This window comes from Pieris rapae, chromosome 3, assembly GCF_905147795.1.
Source record: "Pieris rapae chromosome 3, ilPieRapa1.1, whole genome shotgun sequence".
NCBI lineage: Eukaryota > Metazoa > Arthropoda > Insecta > Lepidoptera > Pieridae > Pieris > Pieris rapae.
In genome coordinates, this window is record NC_059511.1 from 2,847,812 (window position 1) to 2,862,710 (window position 14,899).

At 32.8% G+C, this 14,899-nt stretch overlaps 1 protein-coding gene across 2 annotated transcripts; it reads left to right on the plus strand.

Annotated features, from left to right (window-relative positions):
• Positions 1-913: 913 nt before the first annotated feature.
• Positions 914-14,847, plus strand: LOC110991610 (EF-hand calcium-binding domain-containing protein 14). 2 transcript variants are annotated; one of them, XM_022257058.2, is made up of 6 exons: positions 914-1,269; positions 1,342-1,520; positions 9,377-9,636; positions 11,410-11,646; positions 12,226-12,304; positions 13,929-14,847. In XM_022257058.2, exons 1-6 carry the CDS (start codon positions 1,160-1,162, stop codon positions 13,976-13,978), a joined length of 915 nt encoding a protein of 304 aa, XP_022112750.2. In that variant the 5' UTR covers positions 914-1,159; the 3' UTR covers positions 13,979-14,847. The 2 variants fall into 2 exon arrangements, with proteins under 2 accessions (XP_022112750.2, XP_022112742.2); XM_022257050.2 differs by lacking the exons at positions 914-1,269; positions 1,342-1,520 and adding an exon at positions 7,132-7,599.
• Positions 14,848-14,899: the final 52 nt, after the last annotated feature.

The following is a 14,899-nucleotide window of genomic DNA, read 5'->3' on the forward strand; positions in this document are numbered from 1 at the left end:
ATAAACACATATTAAGATCTTAGTTGTCTTGCTTATATATTGGTTTTATTTCACTAATCCATATTTATCAGACTAATATATACCCTTTTTATGATTTCTTTTATGCATTTGGATGGCGCTAGAAAAATAAACAAACTTTATACTCAATTTATTTAAAAAAATTAAATACTTTTAAATTTATTTTTACTGCTAGAGAAGAAAGGTGTAGAATAAACGATAAGAACTGGCAGTTAACTTAGTATCACTCTATCAAATAGCAAAGTTTATCTATTTTTACTTGAAACTGGCATAAAGTTATAACTATTGCCATTAAATAAAAATAAAGTTTATTTATTACGATGTTTGTGTTCTTTCAACTTGGCTGTTATTGCCAGTAACTGGTTTGATCCTCTTTTTAGATTAAAGGACTAGTTTCTCGTTTCCCCTAATCTCCTCTTCCCATATAATATAGAATCTATGTATATAATTAATTATGGTGATACCTAACACTATAATATATTTAACAGTTTCTATGCTAATTTTCATTCTAAGCTATGACTTAGGATTGAAGCATATGTGAACTTTATTCTTTCATTTAAAAATAACTCAATTTTATTTAATTCATGGGCTATAATTTATAAAGTACGCAATATTAATACCTCCTTAGGAGTGGAAGTAGATAGTTCTTAGTAAATCTAATTTAAAATACTTTACTTTTGCTCAGTATCTGAATATTCTCATTAACTTGGACGGACCCACAGAGTAATTAGTTGTATTATATATGTCTATCTAGAAATAAGATTCGAACCTCTGTTTATCTCTCAACTCAGGAAAATGTCAGCGCCGGTGTTATGTCAGCTGTTACCTGTTTTCAATTCTCATTATGTCAGTCTGAAAATATGAAAACGCAATTTTCAATTTTGATTTCGACTTCAGTTTTTAACTTTTCATATTTAATTTTTGAGTTTGGATTTGGATAGTTTTGGTTAACTTGAGATGTTTATAATTCTTAATTATACATTTTATTATTGTGTATATATATAAAGTTGAGAAAATTTATCAGACATTAATACCTACTTACCATTACTTTACCTAATATTTTTAAATGGTCAATAGGTTATAACTAAAGACTAGAAAATTTGCATCTCAATGTTCAAGGAATGTTTATTTCTGACGAACAATGTCAAAAGTTAACAAAGAAAACTTTCGTCTCCTGGACTTATCCAGTGACGAAGATTCTGAAGATTTACAGTTAGAAATAATACCAAATAGGAAAAAGAAAATGTCAAGGTATTCTAGTAAGGTATATTTGTAATCAATGTTGCATAAAAAGTCAAGTTTTAATTATGTATTATTTTTTAGGAAAGAACGTAACCGAGTTGTTCAACCTCGAGTGGTTGAAACAAGTTTAGGTAATGAGGTTCATTGCGTTTTATGCTGGGCAACTAGAGGAACATTGGTGTTATGGCTACTTATGCTAACATGGATCTGTGCATCACTATATGACCAAGTCACTACTATGAAAGTTGACATAGCTAAAGGTAAGTTTCACTAGGTTACTTGTATTTAATTCTATTTTGGTGATTAAATTTTTTATTGTGTATTGTGAAATATGTATATACATTTAAAAGCTATCACTTTATAAATACTGAAGACTAATTGCTGCAAACTGTTAATTCACAGTATGATTAATAAATCTCAAATTACCTGATATAAAACTAACTAGTAAAAGAATAAGAAAGTAAATTAAAGTGCAATTTTTATGTATATTTTGGTTAATGAGGTAAATGTGTAATTAAAAAACACTTAAGAGTTGTGGCTTGCTATAAGTGTAAATAAGCAAAAGCTACGTTTTGTTCAGCATTTGAAGAATTATACTGGGTATTTGAATAAAAATTTAGTTTTTTTTTACCACAGATAATATACATATACAACATTTCTTATGCACATTAATGATAAGATTTTTTTATGATACGCATATTATTTGGCATGTTTATATTCCAGTGCTATCTTAAAATATGATTAATTATCACATAAATGAAGAAATGCATTAGCCAAATCTGTTAAAAAACCCTTGTTATGTTATTGAAAAGCAATGAATGGTACAGATAGTTTGCTTTGATCAGAAATGTCTATAGCAGTGCCCTCTAAAAAAATTTCAGTGGGTTGAGTATGCTCAACCAACTGAAATTTAATTAATCATAGCTTATTTCAGTATTGAACAAATCACCCTTATACAAAAAAAAACATTATATAAAAACTTACAGATACAGGCATAAAAATAAAGACAGTTTTAATATAACAAATAATTAAATTATTCAGCAGTTTATCTCATTTTTCTATTTGCATGTTCTAATATGGAAGTATAGTAGGAGTTAGATTAGCCTGAAGGATGTTAAACTTCTGCAAGTGTTGAACAGTTTGACTTTATTTCATAACATTTTAGGCACTGCTTTACTCTAGTATAAAAGATGAATTCATATCACATGTTGTATTGTTTTCTCGTCATATAGTCTAACTACATCATAAAATTCTATTTTGAATGTTCAAAGAAATAGTAGCAACATCCACTATTCAATTAGTTAACCCCATGCCCCATACTAAACGAGAATTTCTCGCACGCATGCGTCATTTTTTGACGTCATACAATACGCTACCCCGAGTCCCAGAAGTCAGTCTTCTAAAAGCGTTGTGTTTTAGCATACCTCGTCGTGTTTATGTTAGTGATAAGCTATAGTTATTTCAAGTTGAAATTAAAGGTGTGTCTTTAATCGCGGTTCGGTCTGTGTCTTCGTATATCTCATAATAAAGTGGCGTTTTAAATTGGATCGATTAAAGTGTTTATTTATTAAGTATGGAATTAGTGTGGCGTAAGGAGTCACGCGCATGCGATACGTCCATTCACTGCGTCTAGGAAACATAGGTCGATATAACGTATCTTATCTTGGTCGCGTTTTATATGCTTCTGTGCTGTATAGCGTCACAGTAGCTGCCCGTGCTGAGCTGTAAAGGCCCTTAAGGCCAACAGCGAGATTCCAAAAAAAAAAAGTCGTCAGTTATTCTAGACTCTTATCTTATTTAATTGGTATAATCTAACGAAGGACTTATGCTATTAATAGCCCTTATAAGCCCTATTCACCATCCAAAACTATGAACATAATATTTTAACGAACATAGACGAAATGAAAAAATGGTTTCGTTTGCTGTAATGTTTGGTTCTCTGGACTTACGATGTCATTCTACGGCGACGATAACTACTTTAAAATATTAACTTTTTAAATTTGAATTTGTGTAAATATTTCAACTTAAATAAGAAAAATGATACATAATTTAGCTATATAAATGTTCTGTTTTATTAATTGGGAGATACGGATATCCTCTAACTCACACAAATCACAAATCAATTAATCAAAACAATTAAATCGTGAAGAATAAAACAAAGATATTATTTACTCTACATTGTTTTGTTTATTATCGTTTTAATTGTATACATATTAATCGTTTTTATAAACAACACAAGATTGTTCAGTTATTGTACCGAAATTTTTATACCATTATTGGAGTCATGAAACATGAAATATTTGGAATTAAAATTTAACTTTGCGTTACACTTAAATGTGAATACCTAGTCGATATCATTGTATTGGAGCATATTGATTCGATTAATAAATTAATTATGTATAATCAATTATATCGATTTACTTAGACTGTTAGTAGTAGTTGGTAATTTTATTAAAACTTGTATTTTTTTGCGTTTTAAGGGTCTAAAGTCATTCGTTATACTACTGGATAACTGCATATTTTTACGTAGTCCAAAATCTTATATCTTTAAACGAGCAATTCTTATATATATATATATATATAATTGGAATCTCGGAATCGGCTCCAACGATTTTCATGAAAAGTTAGTATAGGGGGGTTTCGGGGGCGATGGAATCACTTATAGAAAATGTCATTTTATTCGTGTTTTATCACACTCATGATTTTTTCATGAAATAAATAATTCATATTTTTTGATTATTCTGTCGGTAAGATCGAAAAATATTATTTATATTTCATCATTTTATTAGTATGTTATTCGTACTTTAATATAATTTCCAAAAAACAATTTATAAAAAATAATACCGTACTCATCAAAAGTGTGAAAATCATATCAAAAGATATTACAAAAATATAATTAGAATAAGGGCAAAAAGTCCGTGGATATAAAAGGCAGCTATCCCAACTCATGGAAATCTTTATCCGCCTCGCCAAAACAGCCTCACCACAGCTCTACAAAGCTTGTCAGGCAGGCTTTTTCGCAATAGGAAATGTCTATTCAAACAAACTGTGGATGAATTTCAGCCAGATGTTGCGATTTTGACTCATACTTAGTGTAACCATAATAGTCATTAAACTATTACACGCTTCTGAAACGAAACACGCTCAATACATAGGTTGGTGAGCCTTTACTGACCTTGACATAGTTTCAAAATGTCCTGCCTTAGTCAAAATTATTAATGAATTTATAAACGGTCAAGTTTTAAATGGTTTCGTGGATATTCATTCATAATTCTTGCTTTTTACGAAAAAAATGCGTTTGAGTAAACTGACGTGGTACTGAAAATATAAGTAGGGTTAAAGTTTGTTTGTGTCACCTTGAAAGGTTTATGGTATGTTTACATGCCACTGTATTCTGTACTAACGGAATTTCGGTTTAAATATTTAGTGCGGATTTTTACGTTTTTATGACCTGTTAATGTGACCCTTGTTGTGTTGGAAAAACATGATTCCTATTCAGATACCTTACTTATATTTAGGCACTTTTTCATTGCAAGGAAAACCTTTTTAAAAAAACAAATATTTGGACCACAATTAGGAAAAACACATGTCAAAATTAACATACATACGAAAATATAAAAATCGGTGTTGTCCCTAAAATATGTGGATACGACCAGACCTTAAGAACCTTACCACCACTATGCTACTGTCCAAGTAAGTAAGTAAAGTATTTCCGAACCAACTCGACTTGGGTCTTTCAAGAAAAGAGCAAACCAAACCGAGCCCTCTAGCATTAAGTGTCCATGTGCGGCTGTATTGTATTGAAACGTACCATCATATATAGTAAACGAGTAACGAAAACTAAAATTTAGTGTATAAGAAGACTACAGAGCTGTGCCGTGTTCAACATCGTTCTAGTTGCAGAAACAAAGCTTTCAAAGTACACCTCCATCCGGGTTAAAAACGTAATAGGTGCTTGTATCGAGGTCAACCATTTGTGATGTAAGTCTGTATTTTGCGAACCATTTCTTTTTAGTAAGTGCTCGTGTATGTTTAATTCGCATATCATTCGTCGTCGAGTCTTTGGGATCATTTTGTTGTTCCAAATTTTGTTAAAAAGACAGTAACTTTTGATTGCTTATATGAATTAAATACTAAGATAACTATTTTTATATACGTATTTGACGTTTGGTATGTATAGAGAGCCTTGTTTTGAATGTAACATTTACCCTACTCAAACTCAAAAAAACTTTATTCGTATAGGTAACCAATTACAGTTCGCAAGTTAATTACGTAGAACGGGCAAGAAGAATAGGGGGTTTAGTCAAGATGCCTTAACAGTAGTGTGTCAAAGAAAGTCGAAACTTTAATTTGTATGAAAATTACAGTTTGTGTTGACAAATTTTCATATAAATTTAGTGATCGACTTGTACTACTGTTAAAGCATCATGACTAACCCCCTAGCTTGAAACTCCGCCACTCCGACTTTGAGTCATACAAATTGTTTGTTAGGCAGAGCAACCATAAATTTGAATTGGAGCAAATCAATCCTAAGGATTAGAATCATTTAAATATTAGTCAAATAATAAAAAGCATTATTGATAAATTTACGTTTAAGGAGAGTGTTTAACTAAAAAGCTAATTAAGCTTTTCTTTATAATTATTTTTATATTTTAGTTTAGTTTATAAACATAGCCACTATGTTTATGTATACATTCTTTTTAGGACTGGGACTCAGATTTCTGTATCAGTTTTATGATCATTTGTCAAGGAATAGGCAAGTAGGTGATCAGCCTCCTATGGTTGACATACGCCGTCGACTTTTTGGGTCTAAGGCAAGCCGGTTTCCTCACGATGTATACTTTCACCGTTCGAGCAAATGTTAAAAGCGTATATAGAAAAAAAGTCTATCGGTGCACAGCCGGTGACTGAACCGTCGACCTCAGGAATGAGAGTCGCACGCTGGAGCCACTATTATACGTTTTATTTTGTATTATATAATTCTAATGTTACATGTAATTTTATTTGTTTTTTTTAAATTCTTTATGCACTTTTACTTTTCGCTTCGGGTGTCAAATCAAATTCAAATCGCTTTTTGATATATGTTTAAGTCAACGAAGTGTAAAAACGTAAACGTAAGACGTCGGCATTACCGACACCACGATTAATTATGTTTCTGTACAACAGATTATTAATATGTTTCTGCACAATGCATTTCCTTATCAGACCCAATGACGTTCCGCGTTCCACTTTCCTCATTATAGGAAAACCTTCTCGGACCGCATCCGTACGTTTTGTCCTTATATACAATTGATAATGACTATCCTCGTATATTAATCTTTTGTTTAACACGGCACTCACGCGCGGCATATATTTCCAAAAATGTTCTATATATAAGAGTATATAGAACATTTATATAAGAGCATAGTAATTTGATTATCGTATAATGGAGAATTGTATTGTACATGTCAATTGTTTTCAATAATATTCAGTATATATATACCATGTTTAAAGTAAAATATTTAATACTAAACTTTTTATTATTATATTGTCCATTTGTCATTTTTTTGCTAGATATTAACGAGAGTCGTGGTACCTAATAGAAATATAACAGAAAAGTATGAAATTGCTGCGCTAATCATGGCTCTTAAGAATAATTTCGCGTTCAAGATCAAGGCTATATTTAATGACGCCTTTCTAATGCTACTTGTAGACTTCAAGGTTCAATTAACAATATAATGGTCGTTTGTTAAGATTTGTATTAATTCACTTATTTTAATACACTATTAAAATGGCGATATCGCTTATGACGCGCTGCATCGCAATTTATTAACCTCATTACTTTATATGGTTTATATCTGGCCGCTAATAAAAAAAAAATTCCGAAATTCGAAAAGGTTATATGCAAATATCAGAGACCGACCCGCAATTAAGCTAGCCATTGACATCAATAATCCTTTCCTGAACTTTATTTACGACTTCATTCGATAAACGGTCGTCGTGTTGTGCGCTCGCCTCGATAACAAAGTCGGTGTGAATGTGTGTACGGTAGCGATAATATGGAGAGTGGTGTGCACGCGACGGTGCCGCTGCGTGGCGGGAAGAAAATGAGGAAAAGACGAGAGCTGGACGCGTTAGTGGGCGGTGTGGGGTCAAGGGGTGGGCGGTTGTTATCAGCGTCCAGTGATGAAGGAGAACCCTGGGGTAGAAGGACATCCCGCAGACGAAGATCGCGACCTTTTGTTCGCTTAGCTGCTGCATTAGCACTGTGTGTGTGTGTCGTATCAGCTGCTACAGTCTTATGGCTGTTCGTAGATGTTCGGAAGCAGATTGTGTCGCTGAGAGTGGAAATGGACAGAGGTGGGTATCACACCATCTTGGGGATTTTATTTTCGTGTGACGTATCTAAGAGGATATTTACCTTAGATAAGATTATGAAGTTTTCTATGTACTTAATGTTAGATTAACAACATTTGTTACTCTTCAAAGATCCTATGATAGGTATATATACAACATGGTTGTTTATGTTATTAATGTTTGCGTTTGCGGCTCTTGTGATGACTCGTTAATAAAAATAATCCAGTGTATTTTAGGAATGCATAAAAAAGTAAAGAAAAAATCACTCGAACATTTTGACATTGTCAGACCGTAGACATAAAGGTTTTTTACCTTATAACTTAGTGTGCTTTTACAAAGATTTAAAAAGCTGTGTATATGATGCATTAGCTGTATCTTTACTAGGGCTGAGATTCGGAAACTAAATGGCTAATGGTCAAATACGGTTTTTATTAACGAGAATAATTTTGGCCTAATTATGTTAATATTCTAAACACATAATTAACGTACTATCTAAATTTTCTGAACTGAATTCATGAATAACATTATCTACTTTATGTAAATTATATTTGGTATTTTACTTATCAGTGGCGCTATAATCTTAGGTCTGGGCCTCAGATTTTTGAATGTTTCATTTATAAATCTTTTATAAATCTAATGGGCAAGTAGGCGATCAACCTACAGTGCCTGACCAACGCCGTCGACTTTTTGGGTCTAAGACATGTCGGTTTCCTCACGATGTTTTCCGTCACCGTTCGAGCAAATGTTAAATGCACATACAAAGAAAGTCCATTGGTGCACAGCCGGGGACCTACCTCTTCAGGGATGACAGTCGCACGCTGAAGCCACTAGGCCAGCACTGCTCTCATACATAAGTGTCCGCTAAACTGAATATTTATAAGATAATTTGGTGCTCGCACCTACCACGTAAAACTAGTTTTTTTATCTATTTTCAAAAATATACAACACCCTTGTTAACACACCCTTGTTTAATAAATTAACTTGTTCAGTCATCTTAGAGTTTTGTACTGCTGGTAAACGGTAGAGTTTTACAATAATCGCGTATTACGAATAATCATTACTGGCATTTTTCCCTCATATCAAATTTGAAGGAAGTAAAACAGACTATAAAATCATTTTTGTTAGGACTATGAAGGTTTCTTATTATTATATACCATAAGTCATTATAAGCAAAATTCAATGCGACATATCTAACAATTGTTTTACTATTCTAGTTCACTGGAAAAGAAAGTAATACATGATTATAAACTATGTATGATGTGGCCTTTGTTCCGTGGCATACATATGTATAAACTGAGAAAAATATTCTAACAACTAAAAACATTACTTCTCTGACAGAAAAGATTAGGGTAAAACGATAAAAATTTTAAGCCTTTATTCTTGTTCGTATATGATATTAAAGCTAAATCAAGTCAAATTTGTATCATACTGAAAACAGTTCAACATCTCTTCCTATATAAATGTTTTCTTGTCTTTCTAGAAAACTAATACTATGAAAAATAATCTTCATTGCTTTTATTAGCTGTCAAAAGGTAAAGCTTTTGACAGACTGTTCCACGCCAGGACATTCCTTTAGTGTTCTTTAAATAAAATTTTGATACTTAACATATTATTACGTTTAACAAAAAAGGAGAGGGCACTTAAATGTCTGTGAAATTTGATTTTGGGCGGTCACATTTTTTGTATCCAAATTGCCAAATCAGAATGAATCGGCATTTGACAGGAGTTCTTACAAAAAAGTTCGTATCTACCAATTTATAACAATCACATTTGTCCTCAGTATCAACGATAGGTGGTAACGTGAACGATGACTTACAACTCTGTCACACAAGCTTCAAGGAGCTGAAGAAAAACGCGAGTGCCTTGCAAGAGAGGCTCGAAAAGTTGGAGATGGCGCATCAGGCGCTGACAATACAGATGAATAAGACAGCGAGTGAACTAATGTCTGTGTCGGAACAGCTGTCGGCGGCGCCGAAACTGGTCGATACTCCGCGGAGGATAGCAGAGTTGCAGAGAACTGTCGCTGACTTTGGTTCGCAGGTGATTATGAAATTGGGGATTTGAAATTAAAAACGTTGGATTGTCATTTGTTTGTCATTGTCAACAGCGCAGACCAATCACCATCCGGAATATGATCATTCGTTTTTCAAAAGCCTTCCTTGAAGTTGTCCATTTATAGTTTTTATTTTTATATGTTTGTTTATGCAACTAATGTTCCTGTTTAAGCTTTGATGTCACCGGGACAGACGTGTTACCTAAATTAAATTTTCACAAATAGCAAGGAAATTTAATAGTTGTAGTATAAATGATTTATATAGCAGCCATATACCAAATGTATTGAATTATCGAATAAGAATTCATTTGATCAGGGTAGTAGGAGCATAGGATTAGGTTCAGAAACAAGTGTTATTTAAAATCCAATAAACGTAAAAAATAGTTTATTTATACAAATATGTAATATAGAGGAATTTTGTATAAGATTCGTGAATACTTACAGACATTGACGACATTAATTTATAGTTGCATTGGTAACATTGTGTTTATCATTTTATATGTGCCGTCTGAGTGACGTAATTGCCATTGTATTGCGACAGTTTGGAGGCACAGTCCATATACATCCTTACTAGTAAATTCATCACTGATACATGTTAGCTATTATATTCACAACAAGGACGAGAGACAAGACGAGGATTAGCGATTGTATGGCTTTCCTGTCACGAAAAGACGTTTGAAATATAGACTTGTTGAGTTAAGCCGATATAACAATCTGTTTCTGCCTCGCATAATTGGCCTTTTTGGGAATTATATATTTATTTATTTATTTCCTATTTTTACAGTAACTTTATACTTTATACAATAGAAAACTAAATTAAAAACATAAAACAAACATAACAAGTAAATACGTAAAACCTATATCAAATCAAATCAAAAATATCTTTATTCATATAGGTAAACATGTACACTTATGAACGTCTAGAAAACAAATTAATTTAATTGTAAATTTACGTTCACAACCAGTTCGCAAGTCAAGGGCGTAGAGCGGGTAAGAAGAACTGGCAAGAAACTTTTCGCCACTCTTTTCAATCGCCAAGTTTTTTATACAAACCATTTTATAAATAATGATAAATAATGCAATTCTTGTGAATTCAGCCAGTGTGCAACTAAATACATCTGTCTCACACGCAATAATATTTAGGGTGCTCAAGACACGTGTGAATGCTGCTTCTTTGAGTATCTCTTACCACGTCGAGTGTGGTTTTTTGGCAAACGCAGCCCCAGTCCCTCCAACATTTCTGCGTTACAAACTTTATTTCTAACGACCTTAAAAAAATGAGATTATAAGGTCCCACCTTACCTCTAGCTTGTTATATCCTACAATACCCAAAACATTGGGTTGGGTTCCGCGAGCCTCTTCACAGGATGTGTTCTGCTTCAGATTTTGTCAAAAACATTGACCCTTTTTCGCACTCCTCTACTGCTTTATTAAAAAAAATTAAAACAACTGTTAATGTTGTCATGTTTTGTTTTGTTTGTATCATATAGTTAAATTAATGAAACCTATTGTGGTTACATCCAATGTGTTTATTTTATGTTTTATTTAACTTTATTTTTATTTCCAAATAAATAAATAAATACAAACAAAGCTGGGATACATTTCTGGATAAAATAGATAAACTCCATACTTTTCATGTAAATGTATCACGTAAATTTAATAACACTCTAATATTACACATATCATACTTTCTAAAGGAGGAATTTATGAAACCGCGCAGAAGTTTTCTCCTTACACGTCTTTATATTTTTCTTTAACAGATCAAAGGCTTCGACAGCTCAATATCGTCAGCTCATAAGCAGGCTCTTACAGCAACCTCAGGTGTTGAGGAGTTGAAGAGTTACTTGGTACACCTGGAAGAGAGGACCAACGACACGATAGCTAACGTGTCGGAAAATGTCAAATTGGACGAAAGCCTTAAGGAACAGATAGCGGTTTTGAATACAACGCTTATGAGTCGATTGGATGGACTGCAAAGCATAATTGATGAAATTAATGTGAGTTTGAAAGAAAAAAAATGGCGGTACAATATTTTTAGGTATGGGCCTCAGTATCTGTTTCATGATCATTTGTTAATCTATTAGGCGAGTTGGTGATCAGCCTCCTGTGCCAACGACTTTTTGGGTCTAAGGTAAGCCGGTTTCCTCACGATGTTTTCATTCACCGTTCGAGTGAATGTTAAATGCGCACATACAAAGAAAGTCCATTGGTGCAGCCGGGGATCGAACCTACGACCTCAAGAATGATAGTCGCACCCTGAAGCCACCAGGCCAACATTGCTCGTGAGTTTGAGTTGCACGTGATTCAGTACTATACATTTGTTTTAGTGAGTGACGGTTTTAAGCACGGAATTCCGATCTAAACCAATACTAATATTGTTACCATGGTAACGGTATTTATTCCATGTAAATATATTAATCTCTTTTTTTAAATAAAGGCCGCATACCTGACTTTTTTTATAAGTATAAGTATTGTTACTCTACAAGAGGACCGTTGGTCTTAAAACATAACAAGATAGTCTACTTGAAAACATACTCTATTCCATAGAGATATGCTTAATTTTGAATTTATTTCAGAAGCCAAAAGAGGTTTCAGCGATTCCAATGGCACCACCGAGCGCTGTACCCGGTCTCACATCTACCACAACGATAGCGGGTAAGCAAACGTTTCTTGATACTTTAAAAAATAATTTACACCGATTAATTTCTATATTGATTGAGCATTGTGATAGACGAGCTAGGTCTGGATATCCGTAGTTGTTCTCCTCACACTTCGAAAAAAAATTTCTTTAGTTTATTTTTTAATTTATTCATATTTGTTATGTTTGCTGGTCACATTAAATATTGTATTTTATTTCTCTTGTACTAATGTATCAGTGCAGCGGCAAGCTTTTGTAAATAAATACGTCGTTTAATATAAGTTGACTAAATAGGGAAGAAACCTACATTATAATTGAATAATTCATAATTCAAATTAAGAATTTAAATTACAATTAACATAATTAGACCCTACGTTATTTAAAAATAAGGAAGAACAACTGAGCTCTTCCGGTAGGGCTCGCATAAGGCCGTCCACTTGATTATTCAAGTCTATAATTGACCTTCTTTAACTACGAAGTAATGTTATTTTTATGATATTTATTTTGATGGGTATCGGAAGTATAATTACCATAATAAAAAAATAATTCAGAAGTCGAGGTTATAAACTCTTCTTAATACAATACTCGATTAATTTGAATTAATTTTTATTTACTTATAGCTTACATTAAAAATAACAAAACAAAATAAATTTTTAGCGATGTTAGGAAAAAAATAAAGACTAATGGTAAAGTTCATGATGTGCATAACAAATTACAAGTAACTCTGAGAAAAACCAAACATAATCTAAAATAATTATAATTAATAATATTATATTATATAATCATAAAATTATATTAAAAAGAAAAGAACAAAATAAACTAAAAAGTAATCATGTTTCATGAATTGCAATGCAATACAAAAGAATAAAAAAATACATGAATTACAAACGTCACAAATTACTGCGAGAGAGTCATTTAATATAATAATCCTGACTTGACCAGTCTGATTAATTCTGTATTCTATAGTTATCGCATTCTTGAATCGACCCTGGACCTTACGTATATAATCTCCTTTCTTTTCTCTTTGACATGATGTTAAAGATTCCGCATACAAATGTTGCACGAGCCTGTGTGATAGTATTTTATATGAATATTTTATGCAAACTCATCGTAGTAACTGAGTGAAACCAACAACTCCGCGGAGGCGAGAATAAAATATTTTTTATTAGATAAATAATACTAACCTTGTTTAATATTTGCTTAGGCATAAAATTAATGGACTTTGTATTGACATGAATGTTAAGTACGTCGTCAGTCTAAATTTATATTTTTGTGAAGTTTCTGTTTGTCTATGATTTGCATATTTTATTGTGGATGTTCGCGTCCTGCTGATGCATGACGGCATATGGGGCGGGCGTATAGCCCTTGGTGTGGCAGCCCGTGCGCATGTGTTACAAAATCTTTAACAATCTATTCCCTACTCCGACCCGACCATCCCACTTCGGGCAGTTGTTTCGCTTCGGGATTTAGCTTCGGGCAATTCGTACAAACGAACGAGTCAAATGAGTAACTATTACACTTGCGCATTTGAACCAAGATTCTGAAAAATGTTTAGAATTACTTTGACAGCTCTCTAAAATTATAGATGCAAATTGGTCTGTGTTTTTATTTCGTTTTATGTTCATAAAAACTTCTTTTCAGGTCCCGTGAAACCCAGAGTTCTGGAAATGAAGGAGCCGGCGTCGAGTTAAGAAATTGCTCAGTTGTCACAAGTACAGTTGCGTCCACGCTACATACGAGATATTTTTGTATATTGGTGAAGCGGAAATGTTTGGGCTCAAAGGTCAAAAATATTGTTAAAATTTAAAATTGAATTTTAATTGGGTCGTTTCTCTCTCAAATTGTAATGAGACCAGTGCTTTAGTTAGAAGTTATTTTTTTATAAAGAGTATTTGTAAACGTAATGCCTCAAACGGTTTGTTGTCACGTTTATTTACGTTAAGAGTGATAAGGACGGAGCATTTAAAACTTGAAAGTTTTTTGATGCTATGTATGCATATTGGACTGTATGGATTGAAATTAATGTACATTGGAACAGGGCCGGTACTCTGTAATTTCCAATTGCGATTTAGATAGCATTATATCAGAACGAAATTGCATACAAAAGCAAGTTACAGGGTACCAGCGCTGAGGGTACTGGGATCTACATCAGACCAGTCAAACAACAAGTTATTGGCAGCGTATTTGTAAAATTGTATGTCAGAAATCCTTCAATTTCCTAGTTCCTAATACTCCAGCGAAATTTGTATGCCATTTAATTTTAAATATTCATCGAAACGAAGTATTATTGTGTTTGATAGCATCTTTCTTATTTTCCTTAAACATATATATACATTGCTTATATATAAGGATACAACCCAGCCACAATATTGTGTTGATGAGATGAAAATCTCTTTAACATTGGATACTGTACTTGATAATTTGGTATTCCATAACCAAAATTTAGCGTAGACGCCTGATTCACGTATAACATAACAAAAACTGTCTTGTCTTCTAGTCTGAAAATATTTATGACCACATTTAATATTATTTTTTTAAGTTATATCCTTGCCATCTTGCGTTTCTTAATAAAAAGGCCGTTTTTTATTCGTTCTATAGACTCATGCCACGTT